Genomic DNA, 14,739 nt, shown 5'->3' with positions numbered 1-14,739 from the left:
TAAAAACCCTATCCACACTCTCTAGTTTTAAAAAAGAACTGAAATCATATATAATGTCCAGCAAATGTTAAAATGTCAATGATTCTTGTACCACAAATATTTTAGTGATTTAATTTTTCATGCCTTTCTGTCTTCTAATAATTATGTATGATTTATATGTTTTTACCTTGTTTTACATTGTATGTTTTACCACTTGTATATACATGTACTGTTTTTATGCTTTTAGGGCCCCTTTTGATACCAGCTTTTGCTGAAAGGGCACCCTATTGAAATATTGTTTAATAAATAAATAAATAAATAAATAAATACTTAGAAACATAAATAAACAAATATTGTTACTTAAATGGTAATATTAATCAAACTAAAATATTTTATATTATTAAAAGGGAACAGTAGCTAATTTTAATACTACTAATTGTATAATTTATTCGCTGATAAAAACAATGAACAATGGAATAATTCTGGCACAATAGAAAATCGAGTGAAAAAAAATGGAAATCAGTTATAAATGTATGTCTAACTATAAGATATCAAAGGGTTGGGATCATTACAAATAAAAGCAATGTAACCTCAATATTAAAGAGGAATAGGGAAATTGTATGTTACAACAAATGAAATATAAGTAAGGGTTTATGGACAAAATCATTGGATTACTAATACTATCTGAAAAGATTTATATATTACATATATATATATATATATATATATACATATATATATATATATATACATATATATATATATATATATATATATATCTGTATAACTTGAACTGGTTGCCACGTACATTACTTTCTGATAGTTTAAGATAGTTGGATATATTGTATACATGGCCTAAATACTTTTTTTTTCCTTTTTGATTTTACATTTACTTGCACATTCTTCTATTATGCAAAGTGCAAGTTATTATTTTTGTTTGTTTATTTGTTGTTGTTGTTGTTTTTGTAGTTTTTTGTTTTTTATTAACCACCCCTTCACATTATTCTCTGTAGGTTGGGCATCTCCTGGACAGAGAAGTCAAGATAGTTATAATTGTCAACCAGCCGTTCAGGACGGGAAGGGAATGCCTCGGACGGTCAAATACAATGTCGATGACAAACGGTCTTATGGACGGCCTGGAAATAAGTCTATCCCTGTCAAACGAAAGCATTGTAACACCGGTAGGGAGCTTGCTGTTATTAGTTGATACTTCTCACATGCTTTGCAGAGAACGTCCCAGAATTTATGGCCCAGACTGACGCATGTTCCCGGGGGGTCCAGTTCCATTCACGAGTGGATACCATGCGCGACCATTGGGTCTCGAAAAGCACCCTAAACTAGTAATTTCCATATTCTGAAAATGAACCCCTTAACAAGTACTGACGTGTGAAACCCTACTCTTAACAAGTATTGGAAACAAAACGATACTCTTGGCAAATATTCCCCGAAATGAACCCCTAAACAAGTATAGGAATGTTTTATTGTTACGGGTCCTTCGGTCGTCGGCTTTACCTTATTTGGTTTAGTTCGACCCCACCTTCTACACCTTCGCGCAAATCGGACTCTAAACACGTAGTTTTGGGGCAAAAAGGACATCCTTTATAAAACATTGAATTTTTGTTTCATCATCCCCGCAAAATCGACCCTAAACACGTAATTTTCCTAGTGAAATAGATACCCTTTTTCATTATTTTTGTGTTTTTGACACCCTTATCACGTTACGTACGTAACGTGCCCTATCGTGAAAAAGACATCCTTTTTACGTGTTTTTTTGGTCGCGCATGGTATCCACTCGTCAATGTAAGTGGCCCCCCCCCCCGGACGCCTGTTGCCGTGGTTATCCACGCTATTTTATTCATGAGTCCACTGTTTTGAATTAATGAGTCCACTCTTCAAACAGTAAAATAGCGTACTTAACCATGGCAACAGGCGACAGTTTGGCGCACTGTGACAAAGGCGCACATCAGCATTGTACAGGAAATCTGCATAAACCATGGCTTCAACCAACGAACGTAGAGGGCAGCAACACACAATACTGCAAAGTGTTGCTGCCTTCTACGTTCGTTGGCTTCAACCGACGGTTTTAAAGACCACCATAAATGCAGACTAATGTGTTACATTAAAAAAATTGATACAAATGTTATTAACTGTAAAGACGAAGTGCTAATTTACCACTTAAATGCTTGTATAGTGGCTGCACCATTACTGTTTATTTTTAGTTCAAATTTTAAAAATCAGCACTCGTAGTGCAATCACTATACAAGCACAGTAAGTGTTAAATTAGCACTTCATTTTTTTCACAGTGTAGGGCCTATTTGTTTGCTGGGGTAGATCACGCACGGTCTTTTTTAAAAAGGTAATCTCGTATTTTTACCTCAAATTCTCTTTGGATTTTGAAAATATGAAATTATAAATATTCTCATTTTTTCACTACACTTTCTGTCTGAAATTTGAAGTATCCAGACTAGCTGTTTAGAGAGTGATAAAAACACCAATTTACCTGCACGATTCCCAAGAAAGTCACGAATACGCTCAATTTTAATGGGCAATAATTCCCGTAAAAGCTTCCTAAAGGAAAATGAACTACCTATACTTTTGCGCGATCTCCAGGATACCACTCGAACCTGGGGCCTGTAGCGTAAAAGAAAAACTCTCAGACTGGCATTTTTTTGGTCAGTTTTCACTGTATTATTGTCAATGGCATAATTTTGGTCGCCAGAGTTGTTAATTGCCAGAATCATATTTTTATGGCAAAAGTTTTCAATGCCCCCAGGTGACTTCGTGCTCGTGTGCAGCCATGGAGCATGACCCTGAGAAGCGCGTGTTGCTGGGGATGCTGACCCCCCCCCCCCCCAAGATTTCCCTTGGGTTGCTGCATGTATTATTCTCCATAGGCAGCACCCCTGGAATTATGGGAGGTGTGAAAAAAAATTGATAAATGTAACAAAAATTACCTTCATTCAAGTAACACAAACTCCTATTGTTTTGGATGTGGAATGGAAAGCAAACAGGTGAATCACATTTTGGTTTATGCAAATGAGGCAAACAATAAAATTTTGATATACATCTTGGATCAGCTACACGTAGAAAATGTAGCTACATCATTGTAGGGTCTAGTCCAAACTTACTATTTGTACACTGTTAAAAATATTGGGTACAATCTTAACCGCCTCGAGGGTAATTATGTGTCCAACAACGAATTTTTGGCAGTATTTTGCCCAATGCGGGAAGCATATTGTCCAGTAAGGGAAAAAAAGCAGCAATTACTTAAGAATAGACAAAATTTCCATCATTCTTGATAAATAAAAGTGCCCAAAAGAAATTACCCGATGTTGGTTGTACGCAACAATTGTAATTCATAAATCATTTTGACCCAATATTTTTTAGAGTGTACATGGTACATATATGGGGCCAATGTGGCTCATATAAAACCAAAGGGCCCTAGTTACTTTACTATCTAGGTCTGTATCTATGTTTGTTCTTGGATATTTTGGTAACATATTCGTCTGCATTCGTAGCAAACAAATAATACAAGATGAATGAAATTTCAGCATTAATAAATTAAACTTAATATAAATATGGAGCTCCAACTTTGGAGAGTAGTGAGCCGAATTGATATCCTTCCTGTGATTTTTTCTACATGTATCACCATTTTTTTTTCTTGTTGCCGATGGTGTTATCACGTTTGAATTTGTCTCTATCGTGCCTATACAGTGTGCCCCGAAGGTTGGGTGTACGGGAAGACAAAATGTTTCCTGTTTGAGAACAACCTAAAGGACCTTCAATGGACAACTGCTCGTGACACCTGCAACGCCCTGGAAGCAGTCACATTGGGCAATGGGAAGACAGCGGAACCCTCCCTGTTCGTCATGGAGGGCATAGAGGAGGTCCATCTTCTGAAGCGTAACGTCATCACTAAGTTTGCGTGGGTGAACTGCATCCGCATTGATAAAACTTTTGAATGTTACACGGACAGGGCAGGGACGACTACTGACTATCGAAGTAAGACGAACTTTGCTACTTTTTTGTAGTCCCCACCCCCTCTTTAAATAAGAGCCTCTATTTTACTTTTCACTCGCCTTATAAAACCGGTATGTGGTCATCCCTTCCCAAGCTGGTTTTCCCCTTTTCTTATCTGTTTTTGGTGTTCCTCTTATCATATATGTTGGTTTGCCTCGTCTTCAATGGCTTGTCCGTCATTCTCCCTTCTTCCTTTCTTCTATATGTAATAACCTGTCGAATGCAACGCATCATTCATGGCGGAGGCCTCTTAGTGACTGAACCTCTATTCCCCACCAGTTCCTTTCCCTTTTCTGTCCTATTAAGTAGCATGAATCATATGAAAGGTCAAGTCCACCTCAGAAAAATGTTGATTTGAATCAATAGAGAAAAATCAGACAAGCACAATGCTAAAAATTTCATCAAAATCGGATGTAAAATAGAAAGTTATGACATTTCAAGGTTTCGCTTATTTTTAACAAATTAGTTATATGAACGAGCCAGTTACATTTAAATGAGAGAGTCGATGATGTCACGCACTCACTATTTTTTTGTTGTTTATTGTTTGAATTAAATACAATGTTTCAATTTTTACGAATTTGACGATTAGGACCTCCTTGCCTGAAGCACAAATGTTAAAATAATGAAATTCCACGTGTTCACGGACGAATGAATCTTCATTTCATATGACAATGACGAGAAAAATCAAAATATTTCATATAATAAAATACAAAAGAAATAGTTAGTGAGTGATGTCATCAGTTCCTCATTTGCATACCTACCGAGATGTGCATATAACTGTTTTGTGAAATGAAGCCGCTGAAACTTTAAAAATGCCACAACTTTCTTATTTTACATCCGATTTTGATGAACAGTGCTATGCTTGTTGATTTTATTATCTTTTTATTCAAATCAAGTATTTGTTGGGGTGGACTTGTCACTCGTTCTGCTAGATAGAAATACTATCTCATTATTTACTATCTCAACGGAACGTTGTGGCCCAATGGATAAGTCTCCGGACTCTGAAACAGAGGGTCGTGGGTTCGAATCCCAACCATGGCGTAATTTCCTTCAGCAAGAAATTTATCCGCAATGTGCTGCACTCAACCCAGGTGAGGTAAATGGGTACCTGGCAGGAATTTATTCCTTGAAACGCAGCGGGCGTAACAGCTGCACTGCCGGGGTAATTATGCTGCATATGCTGTAGAGCGCTTAGAGACTTCTGACAAAGTATTAAGCGCTATATAAGCAAGTATAATTATCATTATTATTATTTTGACAAAATTACGAAACTCGGGGAACTATTTTTCTGTATAAAAATATACGAACACCTGGTACTATTTCTTAGATTACGATAAAACCTTTTTTGAAGCAAAAAATTGAGGTAAATTAAAATTAGATATAAAAGATCATCCGCCTAGCTCGCATGCGATCGACTGTAAACAAACCATCACAAACACAGGGCTAGCTTGCCCGCCATGCTGATTGATTACAATCACATGTGTGCGAGGCGGATGATCAGAATTTTGCTCTTTAAAGGACAAGTCCACCCCAACAAAAACTTGATTTGAATAAAAAGAGAAAAATTCAACAAGCATAACACTGAAAATTTCATCAAAATCGGATATAAAATAAGAAAGTTATGACATTTCAAAGTTTCGCTTCATCTTACAAAAACAGTTATATGAACGAGCCAGCTACATCCAAATGAGAGAGTCGATGATGTCATTCACTCACTATTTCTTTTGTTTTTTATTGTTTGAAATATGAAGTATTTTGATTTTCTCGTCATTGTCATGTGAAATTAAGTTTCATTCCTCCCTGAACACGTGGAATTCCATTATTTTAACATTTTGTGCTTCAGGCAAGGAGGTCCTTATCGTCAAATTCGTAAAAACTGAAATATTGTATAATTCAAACAATAAAAAACAAAAGAAATAGTGAGTGACATCATCAACTCTCTCACTTGGATCTCAACTGGATCGTTCACATAACTATTTTGTTAAAAATAAGCTGATCTTTAAAATGTCATAACTTTTTTATTTTACATCCGATTTTGATGAAATTTTCAGCATTGTGCTTGTCTGATTTTTTTTCTATTGATTCAAATCAACATTTTTCTGAGGTGGACTTGCTCTTGAAATTTTAGTATACTTATTTAGATATAAGGAGTCCGGAGCATACCTTATCAGCGTTTTGCTTTGTGATTTTTACTCTTTCTATTCAGATAGAAATATCTCCAGCCTGGACCATATATTTAAAGGGATGGTCCAGGCTGGAAATACTTATAACTCAATAAATCGAGTAAATTCAAAAAGAAATATTGCTGAAAATTTGATCGAAATCGGATCACAAATTATCGGATCACGAATATATTGAATTTTAAAGATTTGCAATATTCCGGTGAAACAGTTCTAGACATGTCTTAATGTGAATGTTCATCAGGTGGGCTCATGATGTCATATTCCCATTTGTTCTTTTGTACTTTAGCATATGAAATTAGGTCTATTAGAAAAAATTCTAAGAACTAAAACAATAAATTGGATTGATAAATTAAGTGCATCAGTTATTTATTGCCGCAACTTATTTCATCATAATGAAGACACATTCTTTACATATGCATGAAACAATGAAACATTTATGATTTCATGGAATAGTATAACACAAAGGAAAGTGGGGATGTTACATCATCAGCCCACCTCCTGAATAATCATGACGATGTGCATATAAGTGTTTTTACAAAATATTGACAAACTTTGAAATGCAATAACTTCGTTATTTGTTATCCGGTTTTGATGAAATTTTCAGCATTTTCCTTTGTGAATTTTACTTTATTTATTACAATGCAAATATTTTCAACCCGGACCATCCCTTTAAGGTTGGAATTTCTACATGAAAACTTTCTACAATTGGCGAGTTTGCCATACTGGTAAGAAACTGAAATGAATAATGATACATAATTGTGGAGCGTTGTGGCCCAGTGGATTAGTCTTCGGACTTTGAAACAGAGGGTCGTGGGTTCGAATCCCAGCCATGGCGTAATTTCCTTCAGCAAGAAACTGAACCACAGTGTGCTGCACTCAACCCAGGTGAGGTAAATGGGTACCGGTAGGAAGTAATTCCTTAAAAAGCTGTGTGCGCTATGAACACCTAGCTTAGCCGGGTAATATAGGAGCACCTAACAAGGTGGATATGTGCCTAATATAAATATCCTTTATTAGTAGTAGTATAATGTTTTAATGTCATGTTTCATTACAGATTGGGAATATGACCAACCTAATTTACGCCAAGGAGAGATATACGCGATGGTGTATATGTCCAATGGTAAAATGCACGACCATTTTAACTACAGGGATTCAACGGCCACAGTCTGCCAGGTCAACGTACATTGATAGGTTTAGTTTCAATTGGTCCAATACCAATTCGTCTAATTATCAACTCGTATACTATCATTTGGTATACCATCAGTTCGTCCACTACCTACGTGGTCTACGTGTCATTTCGTCCACTCACACAACAAAAACTGTGGTGTTAATCGGTGTACATAGTGGACCACACCAGTTATTATTTTACACCGGTGTAAAATTGGTGGTGTTAGTTTTACACCTATAGGTGTTATTACAACACCTTTTGTTGTTACATTTGCACTTTTTGGTGTTATGTTTAATCTATAGGGTGTAATTTTAGTCCTGCATTAACAACAATTGTTGTCAGTTTTAACACTGCAGTTTTCGTGTAATATTTGGTCCAATAGCCATTTAACCCTAATTCTCCCGGGAGGGCCATAATGCCCCCCCCCCCTCGACAATATTCACGATATATCTGCTGCGCAATTTTTTTTTGCCCTCGCCGCTCACTGAATTATTCTTTCAAGTATCGCGCAAATTTTGAGACCAAATTTGTGACAAACATTTACAACATTATGTAAGTGAATGTCAGACTCAAAATTGCTCATAAACGTAATTTCATGTACAAATCCAATGCAAATTGTGTATTAAGCCAAAATTCATGAATGTATCATTATTTCTACTTTTACTGATTAAACTTTATCAGTTTTGCCTTATTTATGATCAGAATTAAGTCTGGAACGATTTTCATCGAAAAAACAATTAAAAAAAAGTAAAAAACAAAGAAATACATAAGAAATAAAAAAAAAAAATAAAAAAAATACATAAGAAATCGGTCTTGGTACCAGAATTTGTTTCATTCACAATTGTTAGGAATGCTATAAAGAATATTTTCACCCAAAAATAACATTCTAGGAGCTTTATTTAGTGAATCAGAGGAAAAAGTATGATTTTATGAATAAATTAGCATAATTAATTCATATAAAAAAATATATGAATTCAGTTGAATATACCAATGCAACTGCGTAGTTACGTCATTCTGTACCATCATGCAAATTTCCGTTTGATCGCGCAATCCGCGTATGAGATCTTAAGGGGGGGGCAATGATTCCCCCCCCCCCCCGTGTGAAGTTCACATGCCATTTGGCCTAATTATATAAAGTGTTAATTGGGAGACGAAATGGCCCTGGACGAACTGGTAATGATACAGAGTAACTATTGGACGACATTGTTATTGCATTAATAAATGGTTGCCAGACGAAATGTCGATGGACTGAATGGCATTAGATGAAATGAAGGTAGACCATGTGATGAGTGGACGAGTTGGCATTAGACGACTTGGCAATTTACTCATTGATACACCGGCCATGAGAAGTATTTAACATAATGAAGTATCATCTTAGAGAAAGTGGAACCATCTTTCTTGAACCATTAATGAGGGCATTGAGGGGTGGGATTGGTTATCAGGAAATGGGTTTGTGTTGTTACTAAATAAGGTTCGTTATTCATTTAGTTTTCGGACTAACGAACCTTCGGAATTACGAACCTCACTTCGTTTTCGGACTAACGAACCTTGGGAATTACGAACCTCACTTCGTTTTCGGACTAACGAACCTTCGGAATTACGAACCTCACTTCGTTTTCGGACTAACGAACCTTCGGAATTACGAACCTCATTTCGTTTTCGGACTAACGAACCTCACTTCGTTTTCGGACTAACGAACCTTCGGAATTACGAACTTCATTTAGTTTTCGGACTGACGAACCTTCGGAATTACGAACCTCACTTCGTTTTCGGACTAACGAACCTTCGGAATTACGAACCTCACTTCGTTTTCGGACTAACGAACCTTCGGAATTACGAACCTCGCTTCGTTTTCGGACTAACGAACCTTGGGAATTACGAACCTCACTTCGTTTTCGGACTAACGAACCTTCGGAATTACGAACCTCATTTCGTTTTTGGAGTAACGAACCTTCGGAATTATGAACCTTCGGAAATACGAACCTCCGGAATAACGAACCTTCAGAATATCCGAACCTTCGGAATAACGAAGCTTAGTAATTACGAATGTATGCGGTGTTTACCAGCGAGAAGATGTTTCAAGTGAAACCTTGCAGGTGAAGCCAACCCTATCAAATTCGACAAAAAACTCCCATTACGTGCAAAATTGTGCATTATAATTTTGCGCGCAGAGCGCGCCGAATATTTGGGATATTGTCTTTACCCCCACGCCACCCAAAATACGGAGAGACATTCGTGACTCTTGATTATATATTTTGTTAGTTTAGCCTCAATTGGGAAGTATATAGCGACAGAGCCATTTCCCCTAAAAATATGTATCCTAAAGAAAGACAAAAAATCGGAGCGCTTTTGACAAAACACGGATAAGCTTAGAGAAAAAAAACTTTAATTTCATGGCATTAGTATTGTTATATTCGTTGGTAAAGTATATAGAAAGGTCAATCTGAAAAAATACAAGGCAGTCAACTATATTGCAGGAGATTATGGACTTCTTATACTCGCACTCTGCGAGGGAACATTTAGCGACCGAGCCAGAAAACTTTCAAATTTGAGTAGTAAAACCTTTATTTTTTTGAGCACTTGACAACGTGAATGGAATACTACATTAATCAATACATATATACGCATATAGGACCTACATACAGTGTACATATCAATTTTTTCTGGTTGTCAAATATTCGGGGCGGGGGGCTTGAGCGATTTTTGGAGGGCTACAGTCCCCAAAGGCCCCACCCCCTATATAATCTATAGGATGTCATTCTCTTCTTAAAGATGGTTAGATTCGAATCACATCGGAAACGATGTTTTACTTCTACCTTCATTGTCTGTGCCATCGATTTCACCAATTGTTATTATTTGTTTTATTCATAATACGGATGTAAAGAGATAATGTATTAGAAATGTTGGTAGGTAATATTATTGTGCAGAGTGCTGAAGATCAGAAAGGAGGCAACGGCATGCTCCCACATCATTATGTTTTTGTTTACATGAATGTCGTCAACAAAATATTTCATTACAAACATCCAGCTTTCGGACAACTTTCACTCAAAAGAAATATCAACTGCAATTTATATATGTATATACTATATTCTGCACTGCATGTATTTAGCATTTTCTAGACAATCTCCACTTGTAAAAAACGCTGAAAGACATGCAATTTGCCTATGTAGTTTGCGATATATACATACATATAAATATATATATATATATATATATATATATATATATATATATATATATATATATAAAAATGTGTAAAGTTATACATGTACAACAGCTTTTGGCAACTCTTTTTTATTTAAATATTGTAAGGAAATGGATGAAGAGAACAATGGTAGGCGTAGCTTAAATCAAGGTTCCCCAGAGCTATCTACCCTTTGGAAAAATTGGTGATGCCGAAAAATGTCTCTGCCGGGAATCGAACCCGGGCCCCCAGCTTTGAACGCCGGTGCCTTAACCACTAGACCACAGAGACGGTTAGTAGCTAGGGCGAGCCCGATCCGATTGACCGTCAGATAGACAGATTTTCGACACGAGACCAATTATATATTCCTTTGTCGGGTGAAGGTGAGTTTTGAACAATGACAAGCCGCCATGCCTCAGCTGGATCAAAGCTATTGCTTCGATACAGTACACATATAGGAGAAGAAATACAAATGTGGTCTAGTGGTTAAGGCACCGGCATTCAAAGCTGGGGGCCCGGGTTCGATTCCCGGCAGAGACATTTTTTCGGCATCACCAATTTTTCCAAAGGGTAGATAGCTCTGGGGAACCTTGATTTAAGCTACGCCTACCATTGTTCTCTTCATCCATTTCTTTACAATATATATATATATATATCAGTATAGTAAATAAATGGATGAAGTGAACAATGGTAGGCGTAGCTCAAATCAAGGTTCCCCAGAGCTATCTATCGTTTGGAAAAATTGGTGATGCCGTGTTCGATTCCCGGCAGAGACATTTTTCGGCATCACCAATCTTTCCAAAGGGTAGATAGCTCAGGGGAGCCTTGATTTAAGCTACGCCTATAATTGTTCTCTTCATCCATTTCTTTACAATATTTAAATAAAAGAGTTGCCAAAGCTGTTGTACATGTATAACTTTACACATATACAAAAACGTTTCATTATTATCTCTATTTATATTATCATTATGAAGAAATAAATGAGTAGCAAAAACAAATAAGGCAATTGCTTTTTTCAGATAGGCAAGGTATTAATATGTAATTGACATCGTTATTGCGATGATTGCTTCTACCTTAATTTATTGATCTATTTTTTATTCCTTTATTTTGCTATTCTGTAATATGACATAAGAACTACACATGGAATGAATAAAACATGTTTAAGATTTCAATGTGTAGTTCATGTTGAGCAGGAAAAAAATGGATCCGACGATAATTTGTAGAGGCCCATTGTTAATTTCTTCTTCAATCTTAGCCTGTGCTTCGCATTTCCGCACAAATGCCTTTCGCGCGCTCTGCATGTTAATTTGAAACCTAAAATATTCAGTTATCGCTTCAAATTTGCTTCCTGTCTTCTTGTACACACTGTACAATAAAAAGTGATCAACCACCCCCAAAACCTACAATCAGTTGCGCAAGATTAATTCTGAGAATTTTCTTGGGCTTACTCAAGCACTAATTTCTAAGTTTTTAGAAAATATTTAACTTGTAAAACTTGATTTCTAATAAACCCACACAAGTACTTGATTGCATTGACTAGGCGAAAGCTTAAAAATATGGAAAAACAAGGCTTGAAGTCCAGGGTTCGCTCTAAAATGAGATCTGCACATCGTGCAATCTTAGTGAAACTTCTAAGCAGAAAAAACCTATATCAAAGAAACTCTTGAGAGTTACTCTTTCAGATGAGCTGGGTTTTTTTTAATTATTAATATCATTTTTTTTTGCTTTCCTTATTAATATTTTTTACTTTTAAAAAAATTCTTGGCGACCTATTGTTGGTTTTCGGGTGGCTGTTCACACACTAAATTATGTTATAATTATCAAAACATGGTACAAAAAACTAAAGTCGATTGTAAATTATGCTAACATTATAGTCATCCGCCAAGATATTAATGCTCAATGTAATAATGGGATAAACTTTTGAAAGTAAAGCACAAAGCAGGGTTCTATGGGTGTGTGTGCATGCTTGTGCAGGTGGGTACACTCTAAAAACAAATCAGTCAAAAATGACTAGTTAATAGGGTCAGCTGGGTGCAACTGGTATTCTAGTCATATTTTAGTAGAACAGAGTTATTTCTGACTAGAATATATGTCAGAAATGTGAATATCAGTGATTGCCATATCAGTTGCTCCCAGCTGACTACTGGTCTAGTCAATTTGACTGATTTGTTTTAAGAGTGTAAGTTTGTCAGTGTATGAGGATGAGTATTTTTCCATTTTTTTGTTTAACTCATTCGTGTTTTTTTTTCGTTGTTTTTGTTTTTTGCTTCAGTTAGTGTTCTAAGAAAGTACGCTAAAGAACAAAAAGGTGTTGACTTGTATGATATTACTTTGCCTATATTGGCACACACACGCTCAAAGGTACACACCCTCACACAAGCACCCCTCCCCCACACACACCCGCTGAATTACAAAAGCACTGCCATTTTTCAAATTGAAATTAGATAACTTTGAGAAGAGAGTACATGCAAAGTAAAATCATCCAACATTAAGTTGTTGTTGTTTTTTATACAGAGGCATCGCCAGTGCTTGTTGAAAGAGGAAGACTTCCTCTAGTCTAGGTAACACCATATCTGCTCAATTATATCAAGGAGAGATCGGCTTGTAAAGTTACACTGTAAAAATGCATGTGCATGTAGTGACTGCACTACGAGTGCTGATTTGCTAGTTCAAATTTAAACTAGAAAATCAGCACTCGTAATGCAATCACTATACAAGCACTGTAAATGCTAAATTAGCACTTCATTTTTAAAGTGTACATGACACAGAATTACGATTTTATTTTCTTTATTCATTCTTTCCCTTCTTTCGTTTATTCTATCTTAATCCCATAAATTTCACTTCTTGTAGAATAGGGGGTGGTCACTCCAGCCCTTGTTGTACCGCCAGTGTCTAATATATACACTGTAAAATCAGTTGGTGTTACTAGAGGACCACAACCTGATATGTTAAAATTACACCCTAGAGATTGACAAAGAGTTTAAATGTAGCAACCAAATGCGTTGTAATAACACAAATAAGTGTTAAAGTAACACTTTCAATCTAACACCGGTGTAAAAGAATTGGTGTGGCCTTCTATGTATACCAGTTAACGCTAAAAATTTATATTTTCTCTATACATAAGACGGTATCATTAATAAAATCGATCAGTCTGATAAGGAATTAACTAATCATGGACAAAAATAGGCAGGAACGTTTGAAGAGGGTATAATTTAGAACTTTTTTGTCTGTTTTACTGTCATGCCCGGTAAAAGAATCTAGCAAAATCGACTGAGGGGAAAAAAATCAATATTACTTCTGGGCAATTCCATAATATAATCAACTCTTTAGTACATCCGACCCCCATTTTTCTCCTGTTTTACTTCACTTCATAAACTGACCAAGTCATGATCATTTGACAGCATTACAGACTGTAAAATAAAACCCCAGAAATCAGAGACAGAAAATTTTATGAAGGTCCCACAAAAATGGGGTCGGGCGTACATTATGGAATTGGCCCCATTTCCTTCCCTCCACAATTTTTTTTCTTCTTCTTAAAATTGTAATTAGCCAAAGTACCTGCTCCCGCTGCCCGCCTTCTTCCTACTAAGTGCAGTGTACACTGCATTCCCCCCTCTCTCTTTAATATCGTAAAACAAAATATTTTCTCACACGATCCATGAGTTAAGTTTTTGAAAAGTGCACAAAAATTGTTTGTATTCATTTTTTAACAGAAATTCTATATAATTATCACGACTCAATATTTCTTTGTTGTAATTTTGTAATGAAACTAAGTTAGGGGCTTGCCTTTAGTAAAGGTGTAGCTTTTTTTTGGCAAGAGGCCTCCATTTTACTTTTAAATACAAATGTCATCTGGGATTATTTATTGAATTGTGTACCTAAAATCTCTGATTATGCTATATAAATATTGTATTATATTTTACAATATTTTCAACTTCGTTCTATTATGTTTACCATGAAACGGAAATCAATAAATTAAATGAAACATAAACTTTTTATGGTATCACACATGTGTGTAATCTAGTAATTATTTGGAATAGTGAAATGTACACTGTTGGAAGAATAACCAAAACTCAAAGACAATAATCACGATGATGATATGATAATTTAATTATTTATTTATAACGCACTGTTCCCAAATGGTCCAAAGCGCCTACAATTTTAAATTCATTAAAATTAGATGTAAAAGATCATCCCCATCATGC

The 14,739-nt window shown here is 35.9% G+C and overlaps 1 protein-coding gene across 1 annotated transcript; it reads left to right on the top strand.

Moving 5' to 3' along the window:
- The first annotated feature begins 998 nt into the window (after positions 1 to 998).
- LOC121416459 (low affinity immunoglobulin epsilon Fc receptor-like) lies at positions 999 to 7,482 on the top strand. The gene is made up of 3 exons (XM_041609953.1): positions 999 to 1,160; positions 3,694 to 3,981; positions 7,237 to 7,482. The coding sequence occupies exons 1-3, from the start codon at positions 1,064 to 1,066 to the stop codon at positions 7,368 to 7,370; spliced, it is 519 nt and encodes a 172-aa protein (XP_041465887.1). The 5' UTR covers positions 999 to 1,063; the 3' UTR covers positions 7,371 to 7,482.
- The last annotated feature ends 7,257 nt before the right edge of the window (positions 7,483 to 14,739 follow it).

The sequence above is a fragment of the Lytechinus variegatus genome, chromosome 6 (genome assembly GCF_018143015.1).
Source record: "Lytechinus variegatus isolate NC3 chromosome 6, Lvar_3.0, whole genome shotgun sequence".
In the NCBI taxonomy this organism is placed as follows: Eukaryota; Metazoa; Echinodermata; class Echinoidea; order Temnopleuroida; family Toxopneustidae; genus Lytechinus; species Lytechinus variegatus.
This window is presented reverse-complemented; position numbering and strand designations above follow the sequence as displayed.